General features: G+C 44.0%; 1 protein-coding gene across 1 annotated transcript in view; it reads left to right on the top strand.

Moving 5' to 3' along the window:
* Positions 1-7,676, top strand: part of LOC145985965 (inhibitor of growth protein 2) — a 32,773-nt gene extending 25,097 nt beyond the window's left edge. Inside the window, exon 3 of the mRNA XM_083120113.1 lies at positions 7,013-7,676. Coding sequence (XP_082976239.1) covers positions 7,013-7,479 — 467 coding nt within the window. The 3' untranslated portion in view covers positions 7,480-7,676. The remainder of the gene's footprint in view (positions 1-7,012) is intronic.
* The last annotated feature ends 5,493 nt before the right edge of the window (positions 7,677-13,169 follow it).

The following is a 13,169-nucleotide window of genomic DNA, read 5'->3' on the forward strand; positions in this document are numbered from 1 at the left end:
CGAAGTGGCGGATTACGTCTCTTCGCTGCGTGCTGCCCCACTGAAGCTCTGCGGGCGCGAAACCTAGGGTGTCTGACTCCGTGTTATTGAGAAGGACCACAATAGATGGAATATGCTTGCTCCATTCGTTATGCTGCTTGTGACAAAATACTCGCAACAGACGATTCATCTCGCAATGCATGCGCTCTACTTTATTCGCCTGCGGTCGGTAGCTCGGTGTCCATATGGGCTTGACAGCATACTCTTCCAACGTCTTCTTCCATAGGCTACTCGTAAACTGGCCTCCTCGGTCGGTGAGCACGTAGCGTGGAGTCCCCATGTGTGCGAAGTAGGGGCCGGTCAATTTCTGAAGTAGTACTTTCGTCGTGGTTGTCCGGACTGGGTATGCCATGAGGAAACGGCTGCATCCATCCATAACGGTGAAAATGTACCTCATTCCGTCACTGCTCTTTGGAAGCGGTCCCACGCAGTCTGCGAAGACAATCTCCCGCGGCTTTTCCGCCACTAGCGACGTCGGGTTCTTGGCCGCCTTCGCACGGTTAGGTTTCGTCTGCATGCAGATTACGCAGTCTCGTGCCCATCTCTTCGCATCCTTGCGCATCCCTCTCCAGAAATAGAGGTGATCGAGATGTCTCCACATCTTCTTCCCGCCGAAATGGCCCGACTTGTCGTGCGCCTCTTCTAAGATTTTCTCCCTCGCTTCAGTTGGAACACACAGCCTCAGGCGTTCGGGGTTGTGAACGTCTACCTTGCATAGGATCCCGTTCGAGATAACGAAATGTTCCTTTACGCGTCGCTGGCGGCGGGCTTCGGCAGGTTGCTGACCCTCCAGGATACGGTAGTACTCCCCGGTCTCGGCATCTTCACGCTGCATTTCGGCGAATCACTCACGACTGAAGATGGTTAAGTACGGTGAATCAAATTGCATAAGATTCACGCGCACCTTGGTTAGTCCCTTTCCTTCGATGTATCTTGACAAGGCGTCTGGAACTACGTTGTCGCGCCCCTTCACATATTCCACATCAAACGAATATTTCTGCAAGTGATGACTCCATCTCGTGAGGCGTCCGCTCCAGTTCTTCGCGCGGTGCAGCCACTGTAGGTTACGGTGGTCCGTCCTTACGACGAAGTGCCCTCCGGCCAGGTAAACATTAAAAATTTCTAGTGCCCAAACTACCGCCAGACACTCGAGCTCGCCGACGGATTAGTTCCTTTCCGCCCCTCTCAGGGAACGGCTGGCGTACTGGATGATCCGTTTTTCCCCGTCTTTTTCCTGATACAAGACCGCCCCTAGAGCCGATATCGAGGCGTCGCTCTGCACATAAAACGTGTCCAAGAGGTCGGCGTGATAAAGGTAAAGCTGCTCACAGACGGCGTCCTTCAGCTTATCCAAGGCTCCTTGGTGTTCGGCTGTCCACTTCCATTTTTTCCCTTGCTTCAAAAGTTCGAACAGTGGGCACGCAATGTCACTGAAGTTCGGAACGAAGCGGCGGTGCCACGTGAATATTCCCAGCAGGCGCTGCACTCCTTTTCTGGTCGTGGGGGCTTCTAGTTTCTGGATCGTCTCGAACTTCGCTGGATCTTGCCTCACACCTTTTTCATCTATCACGTGTCCCAGAAACTTCACCTCTGATTGGAAAAAAGCCGACTTTTCGAGCTTGATCGTCATTCCCGCTTCTCGCAACTTGGTGAAGATGATGCTCAAATGTTCAAAATGTTCCGCCACGTCCCTCGAAAAGCACAATATATCGTCCACGTACCACAGGCAAAAATCTTTGACTTCGTCCCCTAGTACCTCCGCCATGGCATGCGTGAAGGCCTGTACCCCGTTTGATATGCCAAAAGGAACTACAGTAAATTCATACAGGTTATCCTCAAACCCGAAGGCGGTGTATGGCATGCTTTTTTCCGTTAGAGATATTTGCCAAAATCCAGACAGCATGTCTATCTTAGAGAATACCTTTTTGTCGTGGAACAACTGCAGGGTGTCTTGTAATTTTAATGTCCGGATGCGCTCTAACTTGCACCTTTGGTTCAATCCGCGGAAGTCGCCACAAATTCTAAGGCTACCGTCATTTTTTTTCACAACTAGGAGGGGATTTACATGAACCGCACGTGACTTTCTTATGACGCCCCATTCCAACATCTGCTGCAACTGCCGACGCACTTCCGGGCGGTGCGTATAAGCGATGGGGTAAGGTTTGCTGACTACCGGTTTTTCTCCCTCAACGACGATTTCGTGCACGTATTTCTTACACCTCCCTGGTATCTGGGCGAGAACGACGGCATTCTCCTCCAATAGTTCGGCGAAGACTCTCTTCTCCCCTATGGTGAGGCTTCCGCAGGAGGCTACCGTTGAATCCACTTTCTCTTTAAGCTTCTCGTGGTGGTTGACCTCGGTGCACAATGCGACGTTTGGCTGGAACTTGCTCTCTTCTCCTTCCCCGGGCTTCATGAACTCGACGTGAAACTCTTCGTCGCGATTAGCCAGAGTTACGAAATGCTTGCCGATGTTCAGGAGCGAGGCATATCGACTGAGGAAATCCATCCCGATTAACAAGTCGACAGACAAAGACTGGACCACCAAAACTTCAACTTCTACAGGGTGATCGTTCATGGACGCATGCAGAACTGTGTGTCCAAGCGGCTTCTCTCTCGCTTTCCCGGAGAAATCTATGAGTCTGAAATCTCGTAGGTGGCGAATTTGCGGCCGGCGTACCCCTTCTGTTACTCGCCGCCATGTTGCCTCGGAACAAAGGCTTGCCTCGCATCCCGTATCCAGAAGTCCGGTTACCACCTCGTTTCCAACTCGCAGCTCAACTAACGGTGATCTCGTAGGCCAATGGTCCTCGCGTTTCTCCTCCGCATCCTCATCGCCGTGCATATCTTCACCCAACCAGGCAGCTCGAATCCGGATTGGCGTGGTTTCTTCTCCTGGATGGTTTGGCTCGAATTTAGGTGGGTTGGGTGCAGTCTGTCCCGCATCTGAGCCCTGACGCGAGACTCCTAACGGTTTCCCGTGTGGTGGTAATTTGACGGCCCCGGCTGCGGTGATCCGTGTCTCGAACCCGGGCCGTTTGCATTCCTAGCCGGGCTCCTCTGGACCCCCATCTGGCCGCGCCTTGTGTTCTCGTTGTCAGAACGCGGGCTCCCCGGTCTACTGTCCGGATGACGTTGGTAATACCCGTTGCTTACCCGTCCGTTGAAGAAGTTGTTGTCGTCGCTGTTGCCATGGTGACCCGGCGACCTACGGCTCGGTCCACCTCGACGTCTCCTTCCTCGGCACTGGCGTCTTCGTCGCGGTGAAGGCGGATTGTCTTGAAAACGGCTTACTTCGGCTCCTGGAGCGTGTTGCTGCCCACCGTATCTTTGCTGGACCAGATGAACGCGTGGATGCTTATTTCCTCGGCTTCCTTCGTCCTCCGGTCGTCTCCTTTTGTTCCATCTGTCACTCCGCGTCCTCTCGCGTTCCTCTTCGCACTGGTTTAGGTTCTCGAGCGTGAGCGACATGGCTTCTGCATCGAAAACGCACGCCCCGTTGAGATGCCGTCTTATCTCTTGCGGGTAATGATAAATTAGGGCCGCAATTATCTCCGACGTGGTCATCTGTGGCTGGAGAGCCTGGAACTCATTGAACTTACGCCAGAAATATTGTGCAAAAGTAAGTCCCCCGTTCCTGTCGTACCTCTCGTTCCTCAGTTGGATAAGCATCCTTTCCACTTGCATGGGGCGCTGAAAGTGTATCAAGAACGCTTCCCTAAACGCCGAGTATGAATGAAAGTGTATTTCATTCCGATCTAGCCAGTTCTTTGCCCGATCTTGCATTAGGCCTTTCAGTATGAGTAATCGTTCCCCATCCGCAAGTCCTAACTCCCGGGCTGTTGCTTCGAATTCCTCGATGAAGGCAGACGGCAATATCCTGTCGGCCCCGGAGAACTTCTTGAAATGTTTCTTATATTCCAGCGGGAACAGAGCCCTCCTCGCCGGTGCTGGTTCAGACCGTATATCTTCCCGGGTTGAAGTTTGGGCTTCGAACGGTCGCGGCGATGGAAGATGTAGTCCAGGTTCCACTTCGCTTCTTCCGTTGACAAGCGTAGTCGGTCTTGCGTCACTCGCGCACCTTGAGGACGAGGGGGCCGCAGCTGGCTGCGATGACGTCATGGCTGCCGGCTCTCGCGATGATCCGGGGACGTCGGCTACGTTTAGTCGTTGCAGTTTATCCTCGATTTCCTTTATCTTGTCGGAATTCCCTTCCGCTATGCTCGCTGCTCGCCGCACTTGTCGCTCGAGGGCATCGTTGCTCCGATTGCAGGCCGTCTCCAGCTGTGCACACTGCTGGCCGATGTGTTGCAAAGCTCCTTCCTGTTCACGCACGCTCTGCGCCAGTGTTGCCACCTTGGCTTCCTGTTCATTGAGGCGAACGTCAGTCCTGGCGATCCTGGATTCGATTCGAGCCTCGGATTCTTGGATCGTCTGAAGGAGCTGTTGTGTCACTTCTTCTCCGGAGGCGCGAACCGTCCCTTGGAGACGTTCTTCCATCCCTCGTACGTCGGTCTGCATCTCTTGCACCTCAGCCTGCAATCCTTGGATGTTGGTTTGGACTCTGGTTTCCAATCCCTGGATGTTCGTCTGCATCCTGGTTTCCATTCCTTGCATGTTGGTCCGCATCTCGGTCTGCATCCTGGTTTCCATTCCTTTGAGCATCTGGAGGACCAGCTGGAATTGGTTGGCACCACTGCCACTTCCTACGTCATCTTCTTCCTTGCTGTGGTCGCTGTCCGCACGTGACGATGTACCCCCTTGGGCACTTGGTATCTCCCTTTCCATTTCCAACGGGCCCTTGCACTGGGAACAAACCGGTCTGGCCCCCTCGCTGTCGATTTCGAAATCAGCAAATTCCTTTCCACAAGCCTCGCAAACCATCATGACGTCACTCTTGTTCAAACAGTCTATACGACGATTTCTTAATCTCATGAAGGCCTTTCGCTAAATATCTGCTCGATTTTCTGTCGCACTTTGGAACAGTTACGCAAACTTACGCGAGCTCACACAAAATGTGAATTACAAATCGATACATAAAAAGAAAAAGGAGGTCCGTCGGGGATCCCTTATCCCGCAACTCAGCCTGATGCCATAAATTATGCCAACAACCAAAAAAAGTACACAAAAAGTACATAAAAAATGCCCTATGCAGCTGCCCTTGCTGCTTTCGCCGAAAAAATATCTGCCCTATTGTTACCAATTACGCCCAATAACGTGTCCTTACACGTGAACCTACGACAAATACATGGAAATAACCCTCGAAATACAAAGCAAAAAACACAAAAATAACCAGGAACCTAACACAAGAATTTTTTATATATGACGTATACAACAATGAAATTTCTACCGCTCTCGCGACCTGGCTTTCCTGGAAAGGCATGACAGAAGTTGCCGTCCCATGTTCGCGGCGCCAAATGTAACGAGTGCACTCACGGTCCCCGAAATGACGTGTCAATCATACCCCGGCACGGGGCCAAACGTCGTTATGTGTACGGGAGACCGGTCGTGACTCTCGGTCCAGGTTTTCAAGTTCGGTACTGAGACGGTCGTTGATTGTCATACTATTGCGAGGCGGAGATTAATACCTTGAAATGTTACACTGTTTTGTTTACCTTTGATATGTAGCTTCGAACAATCATAAAACACTAATAGCATAATATCTGGTACCTGAAAAACGTCAAATAACAACACTGACGAACGGTAAAAAAGGTGAATATATATTGTAACAACAAAAAAAATATTGCAATCAACAACTGTTTACAAAGCCTCCTCACTCTCACAACATTCACTCTATCTCTCTTTCACACACTTGCACACGGTTCCTTTGTGGCGAAATTGTCCTCCGAGGTCGATCGCGACGAAGAATAATTACGACGACCTGGTGTACTTGCACCTCCTTAGTACTTCGGGCGTTCCTCTTGCCACTAGCGTCGGATGTACGTGGTCACGCACCGGTCCGGAATCTCTCTGGTGACGGGCTTCGATTCGGCGTCGTTCTGGAGTCGTCCTTCAATCTCTCCCTCTGGCTTCGATCGGCGTCGTTCTGGAGTCGTCCTTCAATCTCTCTCTCTGGTGACGGGCTTCGATTGGCGTCGTTCTGAAGACGTTCTTCGGGCTTTGGGCAGTGTTTGGCTTTGATGTCGTCTTTGGCGTTGGCTGACTGGCTTCATCGGAAGATGGCGATGCATCGTTGCGGGGTCAGGGAAGTCGACAGACTCCCTTCTCAATCTTCTTTAGCCCTCCATCGTTATGTAGTCCACGCTTGGCAAAAACAAATCACCGCGTAATCTTCACCAAAATAAGGCGCACACTGGTAACTCTATCTGCAATTCGCTCACGGTACGTAAGGAAACAAAGTTCACGGACACAAAACAATGATCACGCGAGAGTGTAGCGTGGAGATGCTCTCTCTATGAAATCCGGGTAAAAACTGTGTCTGGGATGGTAGCACCGTATATTTATAAGAGAATCAAATTCGTCCGTTGAAACCCACGCTCAGGTAGCTTGGCTTCGCTTTTGGAGGAGATGCGAATGACCTGTGTCCATTGTCTTGAAACTCGGTCACCGAGGCGTCTTCGATACTTGCAGGCTTGGGGTCCAGCTGATATCTCTGGTCATCCGTGAACATGAGTTAGCCCACCCGCTGCGACTCAAGCCTGGTAGCGACGAAAATAATCTTTCCTTATCTTCGCGTTGGTGCAAATATGTCATGTTCTAAGCGGCGGCTGTCACTCAAGAAAAACCCTTCTCCCAACTCCCGACGTCTGGCTCGGATACAAGTTTATTCACAAAATAAACAATCTCACACTTTCAAGTTGGTGCATAAAATGAATCAATAAACAAAAAATAATTTTTATCGAACTGCGTTTTACATGTCACTAGATACCGTGACAGAACCATGTCTTGTTTTCATTGTAGCATCAATCTTTAATGGAACACCATGTATATCTTTGTTCTAATTTCCTTCCAGATTTTGGCAAGGATCAGGAGAATACTGAGCCAAACAAGGAGACTCATGTAGGAGAAAGGCAGTCAAAACGAGCTCGACGAACAAGAACCGACACCCTGACCATCGAGTCAGTCTCAGAGCCCGTGCAGGAGAGAGTCACACACAAAAAGAGCAGCAAGAAGAAGAAGCGAAAATCAAAGCAAGAGAAGGAAAGGAGAGAAGACTCTCCCCAAGAGATTCCTATCGACCCTGATGAACCCACGTACTGTTTATGTGATCAGATTTCTTACGGTGAGATGATCTGTTGTGACAATGACCTGTGTCCTATCGAGTGGTTCCACTTTTCTTGTGTTGGCTTAACGACGAAGCCGAAAGGTAAATGGTTCTGTCCCAAGTGCCGTGGGGACAGACCTAATGTAATGAAACCAAAAGCGCAGTTTCTGAAGGAACTTGAAAAATACAATAAAGAGAAGGAGGAGAAGTCATAAGTCCTGTGCAATACTGAATTCTCTTGGCATATGGCAATGAAAACAAAAAAAAAGTTACATGTTCTAACATATTTTATCTGTATGTTCTGTAAAAGTTACTGTGTGTATGTTAAAGAGAAAAAATGGCAGCCTCTTAAGAGCTACATATATTTCAAAGCCTTATGCTGGAGTAAATAAAGGAAAATTTTTAGATTTGAGTTTCTTTCTTTGTTATAAAGTTGTATATAGCTCCCTCTTTCAGTCGAAGTAAATGGGAATCAAATTTGTTCATATTGTGTAAAACAGATCTCAATTTTATTCAGAGTTATTTAGTATTTTCAATATTATTTCTTGCAGATAAACTGACACATGTTTAATAACCTAAGATTACTTCAGAAAACAAAATATAATTTAGCTTGAACTGCCAAATAGCAGTCAGTTAAAAAAGACTTTCAACCATACCTAGTGGAGCAAAAGCTTTCACTGAAAATAGTGCAAAATATTTATTGCACGCAGTTCAGTCAGTATGTTACAATTCCTTTTAACACAAGCACCATGGCACCATTTTACTGTTTTGTATTCTATGAACAGATTTTTTCTCTTTCTGGTTAATCAAGAGGGTGAATGATAATTATATGAACGTACAAAGGAACACCCAAGAACGTGGTTGGTCGGACCAGTTTTTTTAAATTTCTTTATTAGGCAGGCAAGGTTCAGTCTATAGTCTGCTCTGCCACCTAATTCTTGTCGATGTAATGTTACATATATAATAAACTGCACGTGGAGCAGTAAGCTACATGTGTATACCATGAATATATGCAAAATCTGTGTCTACACATTAGCTTGCTACTGATGAAGGGTCTAGGTTCAAGACCAACATGTACATGAAGTAAGACTTGAAGCTTTCCTGGCGACGAACGATGAAAAGATTCTCTCGGGCTATCGGCCAGGTGAGTTGTGGAAAAGATTCCAAGCTTTCGAGAGCTAACGTCACGGTAGCTCTTGAAAGCTTGGAATCTTTTCCAAAACTCACTTGGTCGATAGCACGAGAGAATCTTTTCAACAACATGTACAATTGGAAAATGTGAATGATTTGTGAACAGTGTCATTAAAATGAAACCTTTTCCACTACCTAAATTCTGTGTTCACAACTGGACAAGGGCACATATCCACAAATATATGCACATACAAATTGCCCATACTATTCTCATTTGCTTTTCTCGTACATCATCCGAGCTTTGGTGGCATGCATTGTCTTATTTGTGTATTTGTAAACTGTAATATACATGCAGGTGATGTCTTGTCAATATCTGAAATTATATTTTCCCAGTTTGTTTAGCCTCAGTCCACAGTGATCCAGAATGTAAAAAAAAAGTCTGCAAAAATAGAACTTTTGACTTTTTGGTAAGGGGATAAAACATTACCACTTCTGTAAACAACTAAATGGATGGGGCATGAAATTGCCATATAAATTTTTCTTTAAATTGATTATTTGTTCCTGTTTTCGGGCCCCAAAATGGCAGTTTTGTACTTATTTTTAAGACTTGTTGTAGCAATTATTTTTTCGCCGGACAATATAATTGTGCTAGGTAGACTCACAATCTCAGTAATGCACAGTAAAATAACACATATTTGAATTACAATAAAACAATGTTTTTATTTTTTACTTGAAAATGCAAAAGTTATATTGAGTTAACATAGTTTTCGTTGCTTTTTCCCACGACTATTTCTAAAGCAAAGGATGCCTTAAAGTATTGTGAAAAGGCACGGGAGAAAAGTTTTGCTATTTTTGACAAATTTAACTTATTTGTGAACGTGTGCTCCGTTGTTAATGAGTCAGCTGGCAACCATGAATCAAACTTGTGCTCATGCTAGGGGAATAGGTCGTCTCCGATTTTGCTATCAGCTGATGCTTAATATATATAGTAGTAGTGCAGTGTAACAGAAATGTATTCAAACGTCCCCAACAACTAACACCTTCCAAAACTTTCATCAACACCCTCCCCAAAGACTCGGCTGTGTATATATTACCCAGAAGCAAAATTACTTCGTAAATCCGAGTTATAATTACATTAAAGAATTTAATGAACAATACCTTTATTGGTTAAACTAATTGTATTAATTTTGAACATCTTTATTGTATTTCACGATAAAAATGAGAGAAAATATCATGTTTAAATACCAAGCTGAAACTCGGGAACTCACGTGTGGGTGAAATTTAAACAGGTGATGTTTCTACGGCCCTGTGAGGGGAACTAAGGAAGCCTCGTAGCTGATTTAAGGTCATGACATTCGAAAGTGTTTACTGGAAAGTTACTGAGAAAGGTCGCCTCAGGCACACACATTTTATTTATTTTTTATTTATTTATTATCCTGCGCCCAACAGGCATCTGCCCTTTTACAGTGCACAGTAAATGTCTTACATAGGATTTATACACATCAAAATAATATTTGTACACATTTCAGATATAAAAAAAATACATATAGAGGTTATATATATCGTCCTTAAACATTACCGTGGATAAGAAATGAATCAAACCTTACACAATTACATTCATATATGTGTGGATATCTATATACACAAAGAAGGTAAAAATAATAATAATAGTAATAATAATAATAAAAAATACAAAATTAAGTAAGAATGTTGTCAATTAAATAGCGTTTATACTTAGAAAATTTAGCAAATATGTCCAAGTGTATGCCCCTCTCTAACCATTCATTATACAAGCTACACATTCTTCGCAGGGGAGCCATTTCTGCAGATTTTGTACAGGTGCGGGAAATTGCAAAGAGTTGCTTTCTTGATCGCAACTTTGGATGGGGGACATAGAAAGCTATTTTTGAAAGCAGAGGAAGAATCCAATTTGTCGTTAAGAAGTTTGAAAAGAAAAAGGAGCTGATGTATGGTTCTTCTGTTTGCAAGGGAGGTAATGTGTAATTTAATTAGTAATTAGTTATAAGGTGTCATCTTTGGATATGCACCATCTATCCTAAAAACTATATAGCGAGTGAACTTATTTTGAACTTTTTCAATAAGATCTATTTGTTTACTGGTTTGTGGACTCCACACTATAGATGCATATTCTAATTTGAGCTTAACTTATAGGTTAAATAATAACAACGCTTTATTTTCATTGAATTCTTTTGCAGTTCTCATAATGAACCCCAGTTTTCTATGCGCGTCATTAACAGTCTTTGTGATATGTAACTGAAACGATAATTTATCATCGAACACTACACCAAGATCTGTTATTGAGTTTGCCCTGTCTATCTGTGTGTGTGCTATTTCGTATTTATAGTGGATTGGGGATTTCAATCGGGTAAATGTTACGGCCCTGCATTTCTTATGGTTTAGATTAACTTTATTTGCTTTACACCATGCGTTGAGATTTTCGATATCCTCTTGTAATTTAATGGAATCATCTTCATTGTGAATGCTCCTATAGAATTTTAAATCGTCAGCGAATAAGAGTTTCTCGGAATTTCTAAGCTGTTTTGGTAGGTCATTAATTAATATTAAATACAACAAGGGACTAAGATTAGAACCTTGAGGTATGCCTGAGCCAGCTACAAATTCATCGGAACAGCAACCTTGATAATTTACGTATTGTTTTCTGTTTTTGAGATACGAGCACATTAAATCTACGAGGGAAAAGGAGAAGTTACAAAATGCTAATGTTTTCAAGAGAATATCATGGTTTACAGTGTCGAACGCTTTGCAGAAATCTGTGTATATAACCTCTACCTGACCTCTGTTGTCAAGTTCAGTGGAAATGAAGTTTGAAATTTCTACGAGGTTCGTCACGACAGATCTCTTTGGTACGAATCCGTGCTGGTGCGAGGAGAGAATTGGTTTTACGTGAGCAAAAAAGTGTTTATAAAGAATCTGTTCTAATAGTTTAGCTGGCGCAGAGAGTATCGCAATTGGTCTGTAGTTTGAAATTTGAGATTTATCTGATGTTTTTGGTATGGGACAAATTTGGGACAATTTCCATTTATCTGGAAATCTCGATGTTTGTATTACAACCTTGAAGAGTATATGTAACGGATATTTTAGACTTTCACCACATCCCTTGATTACGTAGGGGGGGGGGGATAAGATCAGGCCCTGCCGTTTTTTTAGGTTTAAGGTTCTTTATTGCTGCTTCTACTTCAGCAATTGATATATTCTGTAAATTTAGAGAAGATAGAAGGGCGTCAGTTTCAGACAAAGGGGTTGGTGGTTCGTAAGAAGATGGTTCCTGTACGTAAACAGAGTGAAAGTGTTTCGCAAACGCTTCGGCAATTGAGTTGTTGCTGTCGAGTTCTTGATTTTCATTACAGATAAGTTGTGCGTATGATGGTCGTTTCTTATTTCTTATGAAGGACCAGAATTGCTTCATGTCTCCTGTTTTAACACTAGCTTCGATGCTTTTCAAGTAGTTTGAGTACGCATCCTGAATATTTTTTTTTAGTCTGGTTCGTATATTTTTGAATTTTGCTGCATGCATTTGAGTATTCCCTACGTTATGCTTCATTTTACGATGATGTTTTGCTTTGGATGTCAGATCCCTTATAATCTGTCGCGTGAACCAACAAGGGTAGTGGTGGGAGGAGGGGGTTGAAAGAGGAATGCAATCATCGAACACGGACGTGACGATCTGATAAAATTTTTCAACGGCAATATTAACGTCTGAGCACAATTTTAATTCTTCCCAATCTATCGAAGTAAATTTTTTATACATACTGTTAAAATCAGCTTTCCTAAAATTGTAGCGTTTCTCATTTGGTTCCGGATTTCTTGTTTTACAACGTACATGACTTACTTTCAAATATAAAGTAGGGTGATGCTTATCCTCAGGATGGACAGAGGTTCTTCTCTGGACAATTTTATGTGGTTCAGATTTGTTAGTACTAGGTCAAGCATTTTCCCATAATTATTCCTAATATTATTTTTGTTTTGTAGACCAGTTAGTTGGAGGAAGTTACATAATGATTGACAGGTTTTACTGTTGTTTAATGCTTTGCAATCTGTATCGCGAATTTCCGGAATGTTAAAATCACCAATTATCAGAATCGGACTCCCCGGCAGGCAATGCATAGTTATACAGTTGAAAAGAGCATCATACAGGGCACTATCAGAATTAGGAGGTATATAAATTGCACACATATATATATATATAACTACCAGGAATTGTTCGAACTTTAACTATTATAATATCAATATTTGGATAATCTATTAAACATTCTACTTGAATCGCAATACGCTCCCTTTTGATTCCAATCATTACACCCCCTCCCAGGTTTTTGTTAGTTTGCAACGATTTATGATCGGCTCTGAATACATTGTACCGGTCATCAAAAAGTTCAGAACTGTTATGTGTTGAATTCACCCACGTTTCGGTACAAATGACTACATCATAGTTATTGGCGTTTATAGCCACGTAAAAATCTTTAATTTTAGTACGTAAGCCACGAACGTTCTGGTAGACAATATCCAACAAGTGTTTTTCAAGACGTGTGTCATTATTCTGGCCGTCTACAGGGTTTAGAGAGTGTATATTTCTGTTCGGTTTATTTTTGACACAGTAGTTGAATCGAGGTTCTGAACTGTCATTCACTGATAATAACTTACCGGTTTGGACCTCCTGGGCATGGCTACATTGATCATCTCAGCGGGTGGAGGGGGATGTCTCCGAATTCTGCGAAGTTCCATGGTTCTGGCAGGT

The sequence above is a fragment of the Lepisma saccharinum genome, chromosome 3 (genome assembly GCF_977018435.1).
Source record: "Lepisma saccharinum chromosome 3, izLepSacc3.1, whole genome shotgun sequence".
NCBI lineage: Eukaryota > Metazoa > Arthropoda > Insecta > Zygentoma > Lepismatidae > Lepisma > Lepisma saccharinum.